This window comes from Oculina patagonica, chromosome 2 (genome assembly GCF_052425735.1).
Source record: "Oculina patagonica isolate OP01 chromosome 2, crgOcupat, whole genome shotgun sequence".
Taxonomy (NCBI): domain Eukaryota; kingdom Metazoa; phylum Cnidaria; class Anthozoa; order Scleractinia; family Oculinidae; genus Oculina; species Oculina patagonica.
This window is the reverse complement of record NC_135759.1, coordinates 31,640,589-31,657,154: the sequence shown is the minus strand read 5'-3', so window position 1 is coordinate 31,657,154 and position 16,566 is coordinate 31,640,589. Positions and strand designations below refer to the sequence as shown.

The following is a 16,566-nucleotide window of genomic DNA, read 5'->3' as shown; positions in this document are numbered from 1 at the left end:
TACAACACTTTTTTAGCAGCCCTTTCCCGGTTGGGGCCGTGCAGTTTAGTATTGGCTTTTTTCCCACTGTTTTCATCTCAGCTCATCTGAATACTTTAACAGTTGATCACAAAAGAAATTTCTGCTGCAGTGGCCGTTTTTTTCCAAATAGAAGAACTTACCGGAACGCTCTGTTGATGCAAAAGAGTGTATGTAATGATCATCAGTTACAGCCCAGTTCTGTGAATTAATGTTTACTCCCTGTCTACCTCGTTAAAAGAGCACTATCGTGAGCATGAACTCGAAAAGTCAAAAGCCAAAAGATATATTTACATCAATGGAAACCGAAAATTAATGCCTTGAAGCTATAAAACGGGTGTTTATATCATGAAGATGGGAGTCGCCTCAACGCAGGCTAAAAGTCGGGCAGACTTTTTCAAATTCTGCGGTGTCGGCTTGGAAAAATCGCTTAAAACCTATCCCAGGCCCATCCAGTTTTCATCACAAACAAAACGAAACAAAATATATAAAAATAATAGTATTGTTACAAGTTTAGACTCCCCAGCTAATCGTGGGTGTAAGTTTAATTAGTTGTATTGAGTTAAAGGCAGCTATTAAAATTTCTTTTTCCATTTCTCTTTTCTCTAGGGATCTTTTCGTTGGCAAGGCAATAAGGAACCCAGTCCCACAGGGGCCCAGTCGGTTATGGTACTGCATTTCCCTAGAGTACCCTTAACAGCGGACTCTTATTAGCAAAAACATTACTCACAGGCTCTCAATCTGGCAGAAAAAAAAACTATTGTATAGCTGTCAGAGCTAATTCGAAGATCTTATCGAACAATAGTTGGTTAAGTTAGTTTTTATACGCATTTTAATTAAAATCTCGTAAGAACGTTCTTTCAATCCCTTGAATCAAACAAATATAACATGACGGGACATGTCAGCCACGGTAAATGGCCTTGGCGCTAACCACATCCGTTGTTGACCTTTTCTCCTGAGTGCATGAGTGAATCTTGAAAGACTCGTCACTTGTACACAATATAATCTATAGAAATTTGAATAACGAGCAGACCAGTATCGCCAAAGGGCAAATAAGCGCATTATGGTGTTCACCTTAAATAGCCTTGATTTCGACTTTTCGCTATGTCAATATTTTACCGTGATCTTTCTGTTATTGTAAAATTGTAACCAGGTCTTCTCAAGGGGATAACGAAGCACGCTGCTATTGGAAAGTACTAGATCTCGCTGCCCACAAGTCGACAAACAGGGATTTAGTAAGCTCGCAATCATGTAAATATGAGTCATTTTTCACTGTTTACCCCCACGCCTTGATTTCCGAGATAAATTTCTCAGCGAAGCGGAAATCCACTAACCCTCGCACCGCAAAACGGCCACGAATGTTACCAAGCCTTTTAGAATAAGAACTTCAGTGGCCTGCTGGGAACCGAGTGTGTTGTTTGCTGTTTGTTTGTACGTTCATCTATCGGTCTTCATCTCTGGCTCAATAATAACGTTATAAGTGGGACTGATTCACTTGAGACCTTTGTTTTTGTGTAACAAAGCGATTTCCAATGAAGCCCACAATGGTCTTGACCGACGAAGACGTCCAACGAATAAGAGAATCTTTGGCGAAGACACTCACTCCTCGTCACAAAATTGTCATAGCACCGTGTTTGGCCGAGGTATTTGTCAACAAGGTTCGTCTAAGCATTCTCCGACGACCAACCAAAGAAAAATGGAGTACCGTGGGGCAAGGAGTTGTAGCTTTAGTGTACAATACAGACAGTCTCGGTCAACGGATTGAAATCTGTTTGACGTCGATTAAAACACGGTCAGTTGTCTGGAGAGAGACCGTTGTTGCGGACATGACAAGGATCGAGTCGCCTCAACCGACCTTCCACACTTTTAATAGCACCAAAAACTTCCACGAGAAGCTCGGAATACGTTACGAAAATGAAACTGTCGCTAGCCTTGTTCTCCGAGCGCTGAGTGTGTTTTCATCGCAATCAAAATCTACGTCAAGAGGTTCTGGACATAAGCCGGCTTCGAGGTCACACTCGTTCAATGTCGCACCGAGACCAAAGCACCGCGTGCACGAAACTGCTTTTGAAAGATGCACAGTCGCTCTGTCGAACATTCAAATACAACAAGTGTTTAGCTCAGAAGGAAGACCTCTTGCTCAACCACAAATAGCTAGGGTGTTCGGTGGAGAAACGAGCGCAGAGACTACTCCTTCGCAAGGGAAAGGCCGGCACCTTGTTTCCATATCAGAGGTGTCCGAGAAACCCCCAGTCGATATTAGCCGCATTGAATGTCCTGTCATACCGGAGCTTTTTACCAAGAAACGGCCCGTCCGGAGTTTGAGTTTAAATCGACGCCGCACGGAACCAGTTCTCAGAAGAGATTTGATGGTAACGGATTTATGTACAACCGAACTTTAAATGATTTGAAATCCCCAAGGAGAGATGAAAAAAATATGACCGAGAAAAGTAACGTACACTGCACTGAAACTGTGTAAATGATATGAATGTAAACTCTAGATCTTTATTGATATCTTTTGCATATACAGTGCCAGGGTGTAATTCAATAGTTATCACGTTGAATGTGTATATTAGGTAAGTTGAATTTTCACACTGCAGTAAGATTAGCTAGGCAATTAAGAATGGATTTATAACATCTACAGCAAGATTAGATCGTGTACAGATTGTGTAGAGCATACGTTTCCTACAAGTTAATTTATTGAGAAAAATAAATGTGCTGATATTGCTTCTTCGCATTGCTTCAGTTCCGTTGTCTGGCGAACTCAACACCGCGTTAAATCACAAACTTTAAACAGACCAATTCATTGGTGAATAATTGCTTGTAATTAGTCATTTATTTACAATTCAAAGAATACCGTAAACAGAAAAACTCATCAGGGACAGAAAATTAGCAACTTGTGCACGAGAGGCCGGATGGTATTACTCAAGTTTCGAAAAAGGGTGTGTTACTTCACTTACACAAGTACGTGGCATATATTTATCCTTAGCAAGTGAGTTTGTACATAATTACATATCCCGAACACATTGGCCGGGGTACATTGATCAGTGAGTCACATCCGGTCGCGGCTTGTAACACAATGAACTGTCGTAGACGGGTGGGTGGCCATCCTTAAAAGCCCTCATTGTGGTTTGTGATGACTTAGCAATGGCATGCAATAATTTAACGTCAAGGTCACATCGAACGCAAGACAAAATTACTTAAAGTTCCGCTTTATAGAACTTGTGGAGGCACATTTTTAAGTAGAACAACTTCGGGAAGTTAACTGAAAAGGATTAAAAACTGCATGACTAATAGATTTTAGGAAACTATAATTTTGATTGTGTGGAGTAGTCCTTTCAAAGGCACTCAAAAAATGACTGGAAGCCACTAGGAACGGACAGAAGATACTGATGAACGATAAGATTGCCAAAGTTGAGACAATTCACGACAACTAGATTGGATAAACTTGAAACATTGAAAACGTAACGCTTTAGTTAGCTTGGGCTGATTCCTTTTCATTTTGGCAAATCAAAATATTGTTTATATTGTTTAGAGTTTGTTAAGAGTTTTTTCGAAGTATTGCAGCAGTATATGTTGAAGAGGCAGAACGGCATTAAACTTGTGTGGTGCCACTTGTCTGGTGCCGCGCGATATGGACGAATACTGAGCGAGATCAAGACTTTTATCGGAGGCAAAAACAAACAAACAAACAAACAAGGAAACAAACAAGTAAAAACAAAACAATATATCAATAAACTTAGATCGGAGATATCGTGTAAATTTACAGCTCTAAATCCTCCAAAGATGTCCAGTTTTCAGTGGAAAGACATTTGAATTTCCTTGTAGGAGTCAAATGAATATTAGACCGACTACAAAACAGTTGTCATGCGATGGCCTTGAATGGACAATAAGCGGCTTGTTTTGAAGTACAGCTCAATCCAATATCCTTTTGTTTGCACTTGCTCGTAAATATTCGAATATAAATAACTAAAATCAGGGTATGCAGACTATACTCTGCTGTTTTCTTTTGGTAGCCTTTTACTTAGCTATCCACGTTTTAAATCAAAAGCCACACTAGGTGACCGTTCTTTTACCTGTGCTGCGCCAAAACTTTGGAACGCGCTTCCATTTGATATAAGAAGAAACACACCTTTTTCGTCGTGCATTTTTATCATAGTTGTTTTTAAATTATATTTTACTTTTAATAATTGTAATTTTAGCTTTTAAAATCATTGTAAATTTACCTTTAATTGTACCTTTAGCTTTTTAAATTCATTGTTAGTTTACTCTTGATTGTAATTTTAGTTTTTAGCTTTTTTATTCCGTTTTTAATCTTGTAATGCGCATTTGAACATTTTATATATGAAATTTGCGCACTATAAATGTTATTATTATTATTATTATTATTATTATTATTATTATTATTATTATTATTATTGCTGTCTAGAGGGGATTCTAGGCCGATTGCCGCCTGTACCCCTCCTCTTTAGAATCCAGCACTTTTGTGCAGATAAGACATTGGAGTACAATAGCTCAGTGCTATAGCCTGATAAGGCCAAGATGTCTCTAGAATCCTTCAAGAGCCTCATTTCTGAAATGCTCTCATGTATTTCGTCGGTGCCGTGAGTTATCAGGGAATTCAGCTGTGTGACACAGTGACCGTTTTGCTCATAAAATTAGAACGTGCTAAAAATAAGTGCCCGACAAAAATATTCATTCGCCCACCTAAAACCTGATGTATAAATGTCACGCGTTTAAAGCTGAAAAGCGAAGTTTTGATCTTTCATTTTTTCCGCGCCAGAGGGGGGGAAATGTTTGATCGCATGAGGTCTAATTTGGAAGATGATTTTTTTACCACCTCTTGAGCTAACCGTTCCAATTTACAGCCCCCCCATAGCTATAGATGGACAGCATAATTACTGTGCTAATTTTGGATGTTTATAACCGATGTTTGAACCGCAGCTTGATAATGCAGGTATTGAAAGCTAAAGGCGACCATCTTAAACTTACTTACGAGAGACTTTGCATTTCCAAAACGGCCAAAAATAATCCGATCGGTCAAAGAAAAGGTGTCACATCAGTAGTGATAAAAAAAGAGAAAGTCTCCGATATTTCGGTCTCAAAAAACACGAAACCGCCCCTAAAACCGAAATATAATATACATCAGAGACTAGAGCAGGTACAGAGATTGGGTGACCTGTGGCTAACATCAACAAAACATACTTGAATGACTTGAACGGAAATATTGGCTCTTTGATCTGGACTTATCCAGGAATATAAATATTGTACTTCATTCGTTTTCCATTTGAAAATTCGTGCAGCATATGACACCCTCCCCCTTGAAAAGCAAACAAGACGATTGCAGACCGGAAGTTCACCGCACCCAGGTCACATCCGTCGAATTGAAAAGAAATGTGGTGACGTCATACGGACTGATGTTTGGAGCTTTGATAGTAAAAGGACCCTTAAAAGTGCGTTTCTCTCCATCGGACAGTGAAATAACGAAGAATCTGCCATAAAATCGTTTCAACCGGAATTCATTCGCTCAAAAATGATACATGATCGAGTGGTATCAGTAGAGTGCTTCTAATTGTTCAACGTTTGTTGGAGGTGTGTGGAACAGCCGATCATTGAACACTTGGTTGTTTTTTATTTGAAGTCTTCTCCGTGTCACGTCTTTCCAATTCGCTGATTTAAATCAGCCATGTCCATGAGGACAACGCTTAGTGACGATGCCTTGAGCGAAAAACTATCAGACAAAGATGTTTTCAAGATCAAACTGTCTTTATCTTGCTTATCGAACCGCGTTGTGGTGTGTGGAACGACAGCTAGTCTCTATCGCTGGCAACCGCCGACCCTCGAACGTCCTTCGAATCAGTGGTCGCTAGATCGCAAAGGTGTCCCAGTTCTGGTGATCAGCACTGGAGATTCTGGAGCAAGGAATCCTAAAGGAGTTCATCTCAGTTTAGTGGAGCGAGATAGCGGCTTTGCGACGTGGAAAGAGACCCTTACTTCGAGTTCAAATTACAGAGAGCAACAAAAGAACTTTCATACATTGATGCTCTCAAATGGAGACGGGACAATGGCAGGTTTTCGTTTTAATTGCGAAGAAGCTGCGAGCGTGTTCTTAAGAGACGTCGAAGCTGCAGTACAGGAACATTTATCCGCTACATCGGCCCCGGAATTGAATAAACTTCCTAGCAGTACTAGCAGAGAACGGTTAAAGAAATTTCGTAAACTAAAGAAAGTGGAGATATCAACTCCGTGTTTATTTAGCCATGTAACGAGTATAACAGCAGCGACACAAATAGGCGAGGGAGAAAAGTCTCAACATAAAAAAGACAAAGACAAAGGGAAAGCTTTAAACGGAGAGCTTAGCAAACCTGCCCACATTAGAAGAGCTTTTAGTATGTCCAAGAGAAGATAGCTGATGTGATTCGCAATTTTTCTAGCGATTGCACAAACGCTGACAACAACGGCGAAGCTTGATTTTAAGCTTAAAATTCGCCCTATTTTTGCTGTGTTTAAACAGCCAAGTTTATACGGATTAATATATAGTTATAAACATGTATTTTAGAGCATCATTTTAAATGTACGATGTATGTATTTGTGGCAAATATGTCAATAGCCTGATCGAGTTGTTTTGTTTAAACATTGTGAGTCATGCATCACAGATCGGCTAACTTATAAATAAATCATCTTGAACGCCTGCATCGAAGCTATTAAATTGCCATACGTCGGCTGTAAAATATGTATGCCGCTCTTTGAAACCTTTATTACATGTGGTTTTCTTTACGGAGGGTTACAATGTAATAAATAATTTTTATTCCGGACCTAGAGTAAACATAATTTATTTTTCTCTAGATTGCTTTTCTAAAACGTTGTTGGCACTTATCTATGAACTGTTGACCTGAACAAAATTTGCATCCATAAATGGCATTCGTGTTTCTTTCAAATCGGTGCCTTAATTCTCTAAGGAATGTACTAATAAACAAAGACAAATTATCCATGCAAGACATGGTAAGCTTTCTGCTGTAAATCCACAGACTCCTCACGTGACTGTGTGATATTTTTGATACCAGGTTTTATTTTATACCTGGGAAAAGTTATTTTTTCCAACATGCCCAGACCAATCTGGAAGCTTTGTATCCTTGCCGCCCTAATTGAAAGAGGTCTTCTGCAGTGGGTGTGCAATGTCACAAAGGCTATCAGTGTCACTAATGATTTATCAGCGAAATCTTTGTCAACCAACAAATGCCTCAAGGAGAAATATGGATGCACTGGCCTATAAAGATGAGCAAAGAAAAAATGTTGTGGATGAGGGTGGCCCAATAACAAACACAGCGAGAGATCTTTGGTGGATCAGTTGGTACGCAAACCTTTTGGGAAATAAGACAATTTGTTGACTGAAGAAATGTGGAGCTACAGTTGTGTAACATTGGCTGGCAGACATCCAAAAAGACAGCCACTAATGGAGTCTGCTGTCCATGATAAGCAGTAATACCATTTGCTCCACTCAGTCTAAAAGATTAGTATGTTTCTAGCCTGTTTGGGATCTTAGATGGACACTTACCTTGAGCAACTATAAAAAAAAACATTTAAGTAAGCAGCTCTTAATCTTGAAAAAAATTGCTTAACTAAGTGGCCGGTAAAACCAGTAATCTTTTTTGGCAAATCCTGGGAAGGGCCCTCAAGAGTTGAAGTCCAGTTGTTGCATATTGTTTTGATACAATGGTTGGTGTTAGATTCCAGATTTGAGTCTAGCAAGTGTTAAGTGTTAGCACTTAAGACGGGCAAATCAAGACACAACCTGGCCAGAAAAGTTGGGTTACAAGCTACATCCAATCAGATGTAGGGGAGGTAGCAATATACTCCTGGACAGTTCATTTCAGAAGCTTGAGAGGGGGGGAAACTAAACTTACTGTGTTTTTAGGCTGGGTTTTTGAATGGCAAAAAAAGGCCCTGTCTTTTTCCCCATAAGCAATTTGAAAGCGATGACATCAAATACTCCTAGGCAGTTACAATTAGGACTTATATACAAAGTATAAATGAAAGAGTGAAATGCTCGTAATTTCAAATCGTCTTCGCGCTGCGTGCTTGGCCGATTTTGAAATAACTCGCCCGATTACTCCCTGAATTGTACTCCACTCAGTCCAATTACTATTACTAAACAGACTTCTCTACATTCTTTTATTACAATGGGTGTTTGGCCTTGCTTGCTCGTGAGTAGTATCGCATATTGTCACGCTACTTTTAAGATAACACAACTTCGGTTGAACAATTTTTCGACACAGAAGTTGTCAGCTATACTTTTATTTACAGTAAATTTTTTGACAATTTTCCTGAAAAAAAAAAAAAACTCCCTTGGGAAATTTCATCCCTTCTGCATGCATTGTGTACCCTTTATTGCTTCATGTGGATGCGTGCTGCATTTAGGCATGGAGAGAGAAAGGGAACAATCTGGTCATTTGCTTTACTTTTCCCCTTTTCCCAACAAATGATAATATTACAAAGAAGCACAAATAAAACCTCTGCTAGGTATGTCAGGCTTTGAAGACAAGTAGTATTTCTCTGGAGGAATTAATGAAAGTTGATGTGGAGATGCAAAGGACAATTTGGGGTAATTTCTCTTTGGAAGCTGATCAGACGTGCACTCATCTGTTTCCTTCTGTCTGGACAAATTAATGCTACACTTTGGGGGTCTGGAAAAAGTTTACATGCCAACCTCCTGAAAGCAAAGAAGTTGCAAAAATATTATGTAGTTCATACAGTGTGATTGTCCGGTGAGAGAAGTTCTGAAAAAAAAAAAAACTGATGTTGCACTGGTGACTGATGTTTTGACAACCTGAGCAGAAGTCATCTTCAGAGTCAAATGAAAAGTTGTGCTCATCATTGGGAGGGGCGCCACCTTAACTTTTTCTTACAAATTTAAGGTGGCTTGACAGCCCTAAAATAATAGGGGTCACCAAGCACATTTTTGAGTTACAAGCTCTTTTAAAAATGTTTAAAGAGAAGATGTTTCTGACAGGTAATGTTGTTGCTATGGTAACCTTTTATGCTTAGAAGATGTATAAAAAAGCACAAGTGATGCAAAATAATTACCAGCCAGCTTACTCTGCTTTTTTGCTAATATCGTACCCGGATGCTAAGATTAGCTTTTTGCCCAAAAATCTTCGTTAAGTCCCAAAGAGTTCCGGGCACTGACATTCGCCAAACGCGCGCCGACTGCTCTCCGACCGCCCCTGTGTGAGCCGAAGTCACGTGCATCCTTCTCAGCGGGTGATTGTTATGGCGGCAACAAGTGGTGTCGGTAATGGCTGTCCATACCTTTTTCTCACTCTTGTCAGGCAGTAAGTAGTTTCATTTCACTCTTTTTCGTTGATTTAAACTGAATGTAGTGAATATAAGAATGTACCCAGGCCAACAGAGCGGCCATTCAACAAGCACCGCTCGTAGAAACGCAGGTCACCGGCCGGTTTGTGTAAGCTTAATTTTTGCGTCCCGTTTAAAAGTGAGACATTTAAAACTTCTATTAATCAGTCCCATGGGGAGAACATTTGTTACGATAACACGTTTTTCTCTTTTCATGTTCTATAAGGTTATTAGTGGCTTGAAATTTCTACCGTGACGTGTTAAAATACGAAATTGGCTCGGAATCAACTTAACGTCGTCGTTGTGGTAAAATGTTTGGTTTAAATGCTCCTTTTGAAGTTGTTGCTTTAAAGTTTAACTCAATTTCTTCGATATTTCTGATTTAGTATGTTTTTAAAACTCTTTCGTTAATTCCTGATGTCAACAGAAATAAGGAGGATGAAATTGTGGCCCAGAAAATCTTGCCCCAGTTGAGAAAAAAAATTGATTATGTAAACAAGGTAATTTCCCCTTGGCGAAGCCAGCATGGGGTGTACTGCCAACACTGAACAGTTAGTACTGTCGTTGGAAATCAGGAGATTTTTTTCCGAAAGAGTGCAAGAACCTTCAAAAACCTTGGTTGTCTATGTTTGGGAAGGGGGGGGGGGGGGGGTGGTGGAGTGGAAGGTGGGCTTTCAACCATTCGTCAGCAGGGGGTGGGGGGGAGGGATTAGTCAAGCCAAAATGTGGATCCTGCAAACTGCAGACCATGCAGACTATAAAAACTGTGCAAACTGCAGGGATTAGGAAGGAAAACAGGCAAATGAGCCCATGGCCCCTGTCATTGGAAAGTTATGGGCCATAACTTGACATTGCTGATCCTAGCAGTATGCAGGACGCGTGTCACATATCATCCTAGCAGTATGCAGGACGGGTGTCACATATCAACCTAGTAAATGGCCCAGCTCAACAACGAGTCTCTCGTAGCTCAGTTGGTTAGAGCGCCCAACCGGTATCTGGGAGGTCATGCGTTCGATTCCCGTCGGGGACTCAGATTTTTTCTTTGTCCCACGCTCGTGTCATGTTGAATAATTTCTTCACTATTAATCACCGAGCTTGAAATCTACCATCTTTATTATTTAAGACGGGCGTGTTTAAAACACGAAATGGCGAAATAGCGAAATGGCGAAATGACGAAATGGCGAAATGATATAAAAGATAAGAGCCAAATTAAGTTAAATGATATTACCGTTCCAGTGAAATCCACATCTGTTGCCTGTGTACAACGTAAGGACAAGGAAATATATATAAGAAAAAAATAAGGGGCATACAAATAATTTACAGTTGTTCTAAAGTGAGAAAAGCAAAGTCATCGTTTATATGCGAACAAAAATGATAAATTTCACTGAAGCACGTGAGGCGGCGGCACGTAAACGCCGCTGTCTCGCCTTGTTGACGTCTTCGTTCCACGGCTGTAAAACAGAAAACGAAGTTATAACTTCGATGTAAAAGGATAAGGACGTGAAAGTCCAATTCGAAAAAAGTTTAGATATTACATGGAAAAGGAAGAACTGCTTAGACGAATCCTTCTGTCATGCTCCTCCTGACCTGAGACAAACAAATGCCAAATAGTAATGGCCGCCTTTTTGATTAAAAATATCCTAGGCAAAGAGCAACTTGTTAACAAGGAGAGACTGGATTTATAATGTCCGTGACGGAGAATTAGTGATTGGAACGATTGGTTGTAGCTCGTTCCAGTATTAAAAATGTTAAAATTTGTGAGTATTACTTATTAAGCTTATGCTAAGCCCTTGTCGGGATTTATTTCCTTGTCGTTACAGTTTACACAGAATAATTCATGTAACAGATGCAGATTTCAGTGGAACGGTAATATCATTAAACTTAATTTGGCTCTTACCTTTCATGATCATTTCGCCATTTTGTCATTTCGCCATTTCGTGTTTTAAACACGCCCATTTAAGACAAGACAAAAAGGTTGAGGCTCCACCCAAGTGTTTTACAGAAAGTGCAAAAAAATTTCTCAGTCTTCTCCAAACACAAGGATATGTTGAACAGAATGTTCAACATATTCATCCTGGATGACCAAATAAAATTATAGCACAACTAAAGTAAAGTTCGCGTTCTGATTGGTTAATTTAGTGTCTACTTTTTGCTCATGGGTATTTGCATGTTGATGAATATCTTCACCTTGAGCGCGCATGCTGATGTGATGTAACATGGCGCAAGGGATCAATGCAGGAAAAAGAAAGTGTAACTATTTTACACAAGCTTTTTCTACTTTTCTTTAATTTTCTTTCAGTGAATTTAAAAAAACTACATATCAATAATGCATCCCCCTAACAACACTGAAAGATTGTTAACTGTACGCCACATCTGATACCTATTCAAAACATTGATCTCCTTGCAGTTGTAATGCAGAGAAACTGACAGTAATAAACTGCCTTAAAGTTATGCTATAAAACAAATGGTAAATGCCGCAGTGTACACTTGAAGAACTTGAAGAAGAAGCTAGAGTCGCCCTTCGGCTACTGCTTTGAGTGACTCTTAGGCTTCTTTCTGGCTTAGCAACCTCCCACACGCATCCGTAAGTTACTCAATAGTGTACGCTGAAGCATTTACCATTTGTTAAACATTTGACAAATGAGAAGTACCCATCCTGCACAATCTGTGTGATCTGCAGTCTGCAGGGTCTGTGTCCAGGGGGAGGGGAGGAGAACTCAAACAGGAAAGCTATGCCCCGCGGTCCAAACCCTTACTGTTTCAAATACCATTTTTGACAGATTGAAGAGGTTACCCTTTCATATACTTTCCCTTTACATGCCTACAGAAGGGTTACTGCATCTCTTCTCAATTTTTCACTTGACCCTCTGGGTCTTTATCTTGGCACTACCGGGAAGCGATTATTACTGGGGAAGAGACGTAAGGTGTATAGTAGATCACACTTAGAAACTAAAGGATGAAAATTATTTTAAGGTCATGATGTCTATGCCAATAATATTTCTTTTTACTTTGAATTTTCCCTACAGTGGTGAAACTACAGAAAACAAGACTAATATTATTCAAGGTAGAGGCAAAATGTCCAAGCAAACAACGTGTGATTTAGTACCTTATTGTATTTATTTACTTATTTTCATGGGACTTAATCTTATTGATTTTCGCCATTTTCAAAAAATTGCCAAATTAAAGACCCTCGAAAAGTTATTTTTGACGTTTTTATTGTATTTTTGGCCAAATCGCGAAATTTAAGTCCTGTGAAATATGCCCTTTCCATTTACACGAAATTAAATTCCGGTGAAAATAAGTACCAATAAGGTAAATAAAATCAATATGTAATTGCTAACAGTGGTAACTACCCATTTCGAACTGCACAGTCAAAAACTGTTAAAAGATACCCTAGCTAGTTCAAATAAATGACATTATGGAAAGCAGTATGTGTTTTTTTGAAGAAAAATCAGCAAAATCAAATGAAAGCAGGATTTATCAAACCATGTGCAACAGAATTATTGTATATGCCAGTAAGTGCACATGGAAATTAGTTGGTGGGTGGGTTGTAAAGAATAACATCACACATGTTAGTGATATATAACTGATTTTATTATTTGCCTTATAAGCAATAACACAAGTCATGTAAATTATTATTTTTGTAGGGCAAACAGACACGTTCTTGAATGATGTAGGTATTAAACAAGCTCAGCTTGCTGGAAGCAAATTATGCGATGACGATTTCTCCCATGTTTTCTCTAGTGACTTACAAAGGGCTCGAAAGGTGAGTGATTATTGTACTGGACCCCTGCTAGTGAATCTGTTGAGGGGATAGGATACTGGTCGTCAGCTTCCTTATCCAAAAACTATGACAGCAAATTGGTATTTTGTTTCTTTGTCGTGGGACCAGCAAGTGCAAGAGCCTTTTTGTGAGTTACATGTGTCTGAGTTCAGTAGATTTATTCCCTTTCTTTACTACACTGACAGAACCAGTAGGGGCTCACAATGAATAAAGGGCCATTTCACTTTTCACTGGAACTAAAAAACCAAATTGAATATATTGTTTTTGAAGAAGACTACGGCTAGATCAAGAGTATTGGCATATTTTGTGTGGAATCCACAAGCACTTGAAGTCATGTAATCCTTTAGCTTTTATCTCAAGTATTGCTTTAACCCTTACCTCTGTTGGGCTGTTTTCTTTAAATAATTTTTTTTCTTATTACATTTCAAGAAAAAGTAAAATTACACAGTTGCTTGCCCAATAGATTAATCTCTGCATTCCGGGATGCAACTTTTACTACACCTTGGCCCGCATGTGTTAATTACCTGGTGCTTTTGTTTTACTAATTTTAGACTGCAGAGGAAATTGTCAAGAAAAACAACTTCTGTTCTGTCATAAAAATTGTGGAGGATTTTCGTCTAAGGGAACGAGTGAGTATGACCATATGTATTTGGCATCCTGGAGGGGGGAGGATAAATATGACAATGATGAGCTAGAATGTTTGTTAGGAACTGAAAATCAAGTCCTGGTACTGCTTAGGTTGTTTAATAAGCTACAATAGTTACATAATATTATTAATGGTTACCATACCTTATGTACAATGCTTATTGCATATATTTGAATGAATAAAGTATTATAAGGTACATTTTTCAAGTCACAGTAAATTATTTTTCAGGAAATTAAATGAACATTTTTTATAGCCCCCATTATCTGGGACATATTTTACAATCATCACTCATCAATAAAACATGTTGAAGGTTACACTTATGGGTGAACAGAAACTTCCATCACACTACAAAAATGGATTCTGGTAATTAAATGTTTGGAGCCTTTTTCAAACTTATTTCAGTAAGCATCTCCATCACTTTTATTATGGAAGTTCCCCTCCCCCTCCTCTGGCAATATTAAACTGTACATCTTTACAAAATTAATAGTAGAAAAAAAAGATTGCAATGCTGACGATGATGGTTATACAGTGTAATTTAGAATATTTTCATTAGTACAAGAAAAATCGGTACAGTTTTGAGAATTTTATGCAGCATTAAGTGTATTCCCTTTTTCTCCTTAAGGTGGCTTGACCAGTTTTCAGGTTTTTGACTGTGCGACCTTTGGAAGAAAATGGCTAAAAAACAAATTAATGATCGTAACAAAATTTTTGTATGATTAAATTGCCTATTGTGTTGTTGTTCCAAAATACCAATAATTACGTCATCAGTGGTTACCATAGCAACGATAGCCAATGATTTTTAGAATCCTTTTTCAGCTTCCAGTGCTTATATCTTGAAAACTAACTCGATGACCCCCATTTTTTTTCTCCTGATAACTTTTGGCATCTGAAAAAGAAACTGTATAATTATTTTAAAAAATTTCTATGAAGCGGATTTTTTGCAAATGCAAAAAAGGGCAATTTGTAAGTAATTAAAAATTCCTTTCGTAGAATTTTTTATAGATTTTTTCTGTCGTTTCCTTTACATAAAAGGAAAATATTAGGGCAATAAAAAATAGGGGTTATCGGGTTAGTTTTCTTGCTACAGCCTTCGCGAACTCAATAATTCCCACGCGCGTTTCCGCGCACTTTAAAATTTTGATTTTAAAAGTTTGGTATTTACTCATGCTCAGTTCCGACTACCGCTGATCTTTGCTGGCACATACGCGCGCAACACGCGTGGACTTTCCCTCGCTTTGTCTGTGAAACTTTTCGGCTAAGGATTTCATGGGATTTAGCCAGTTTCAGTTGGCTCCAGTTGTGCCTCTTAGGTCTTACTTTTAAGTTTTTCTTTGTCTGAATAATCATGTGTTTGACAGCGAACTCAAATAAGCTGAAACGAAAAAAAGTGGAATTGACTCACGATCTCCGACAAGATCGATCGTAGCACATGCGAATTTGCTTTTGTAACTCGAGCAGTGAGATCCGAAAACATTTTGACTGACGAACATTAAATTTACTTAAAATGTTCTTGTTGAAACAACTTCAGTTGAACGCGGAATTTTTTCTTAAATTAAAGAAAAGCATTGGGCCGCCATATTTGTTTTCCTTTTCAAATCTCGCGCGTGACTCGTGGGTATGAAGCCTGACGCGCACGCTAGTCACCAGACTTTCCACGCAAGAAAAACTGGCACGAGCCACCTTAAATTAGAGTTCAGTGTAAAAATAATGTGTTCAAATTGCAAATTTAGTTTGTGTTATTTAAACTTAGTTTGTATTATTACATGTAAGAAACTGAAGCTAATTAATACATTCTTTTCCATTTTTAGCACTATGGTGTGGCAGAGGGAGTCTCTAAACAGGAGTTTACTCAAATGGCGACAAATAACAGCATGAAGCCAAGTGCTTTTACTCCAAAAGGGGGAGAAACCCTCGACGAAGTCAAGAAAAGAGCAACAGAGTTTTTGAATTCCATCATACACGAAATAGGAAGTTCACACATCAGCAATAATTGTTTTAGTCATGTCCAGAATGACGATTGTGCTAGTGATGGAATTATACAAAACTCAGAACATGAGGTGCTTGAAGAACAGAAGCAATCACACTTGGCCAATGTTCTTGTTGTTTCTCATGGCGGAGTTATAAGGCAGATGCTGCTCTACTTTGTTGAGGATTTACCATCTGAGTTTCCAAGTGGGTCCAATAGAAAAGTTGGATTTGTATCACCAAACACTGGCATTTCAAAGTTTAAAATATTTTTAAATGAGCAAACAAAATTACCAGAATTTGTTAAGTGCATTTGCTTACACAATACAGAACATCTTGCAAAAGCTGAATGATGGGTTTTAGTGAAGGTTCTATTAAAATGTGATTATTTTATTAGTGTGTGGAAGCTCTCAAGACCTTGTGAAGAGGTAATGATAGCAATTGGATGTTAATTTCATCCAACTATTTATTATTTTTATTATCGTGGCCAAATATATAAAATGGAAATTTATTCCTTATGGGATATAAAATGAATAAAAATATATCTTTCTGAGTACAGAGTTGCATCAGTTTCCTATTTGAATAAGCTACAGTTGTTTGTCTCTACATTGCAGGCCAGTTTAGGGCTAGCCTGCGTGGCCGGCGTTCAAAGTTGAAGGAGAAGGGGAGTTCAAGCGTGGAGTGCGAGGTGCGAGGAGAGAGCGTGATCGCTTTGAGCTCTCCTCGCACCTCGCGCTCAAACTCCCCTGCTTCTTCCCCTTTGAACGCCGGCCACACAGGCGTTGTAAGGGGATTGCAG

At 38.7% G+C, this 16,566-nt stretch overlaps 3 protein-coding genes across 3 annotated transcripts; all 3 read left to right on the top strand.

The window, feature by feature from the left end:
- Nucleotides 1–1,078: 1,078 nt before the first annotated feature.
- Nucleotides 1,079–2,753, top strand: LOC144644132 (uncharacterized). Its single transcript, XM_078503553.1, has one exon. It carries the CDS (start codon nt 1,551–1,553, stop codon nt 2,418–2,420), a length of 870 nt encoding a protein of 289 aa, XP_078359679.1. The 5' UTR covers nt 1,079–1,550; the 3' UTR covers nt 2,421–2,753.
- Nucleotides 2,754–5,427: 2,674 nt separating this feature from the next.
- Nucleotides 5,428–6,753, top strand: LOC144644131 (uncharacterized). The gene has a single exon (XM_078503552.1). The coding sequence runs from the start codon at nt 5,705–5,707 to the stop codon at nt 6,425–6,427; it is 723 nt and encodes a 240-aa protein (XP_078359678.1). The 5' UTR covers nt 5,428–5,704; the 3' UTR covers nt 6,428–6,753.
- A 2,326-nt stretch (nt 6,754–9,079) lies between these two features.
- On the top strand, nt 9,080–16,323 carry LOC144644129 (fructose-2,6-bisphosphatase TIGAR-like). Its single transcript, XM_078503551.1, has 5 exons — nt 9,080–9,350; nt 12,399–12,436; nt 13,020–13,138; nt 13,708–13,785; nt 15,611–16,323. Exons 1-5 carry the CDS (start codon nt 9,289–9,291, stop codon nt 16,118–16,120), a joined length of 807 nt encoding a protein of 268 aa, XP_078359677.1. The 5' UTR covers nt 9,080–9,288; the 3' UTR covers nt 16,121–16,323.
- Nucleotides 16,324–16,566: the final 243 nt, after the last annotated feature.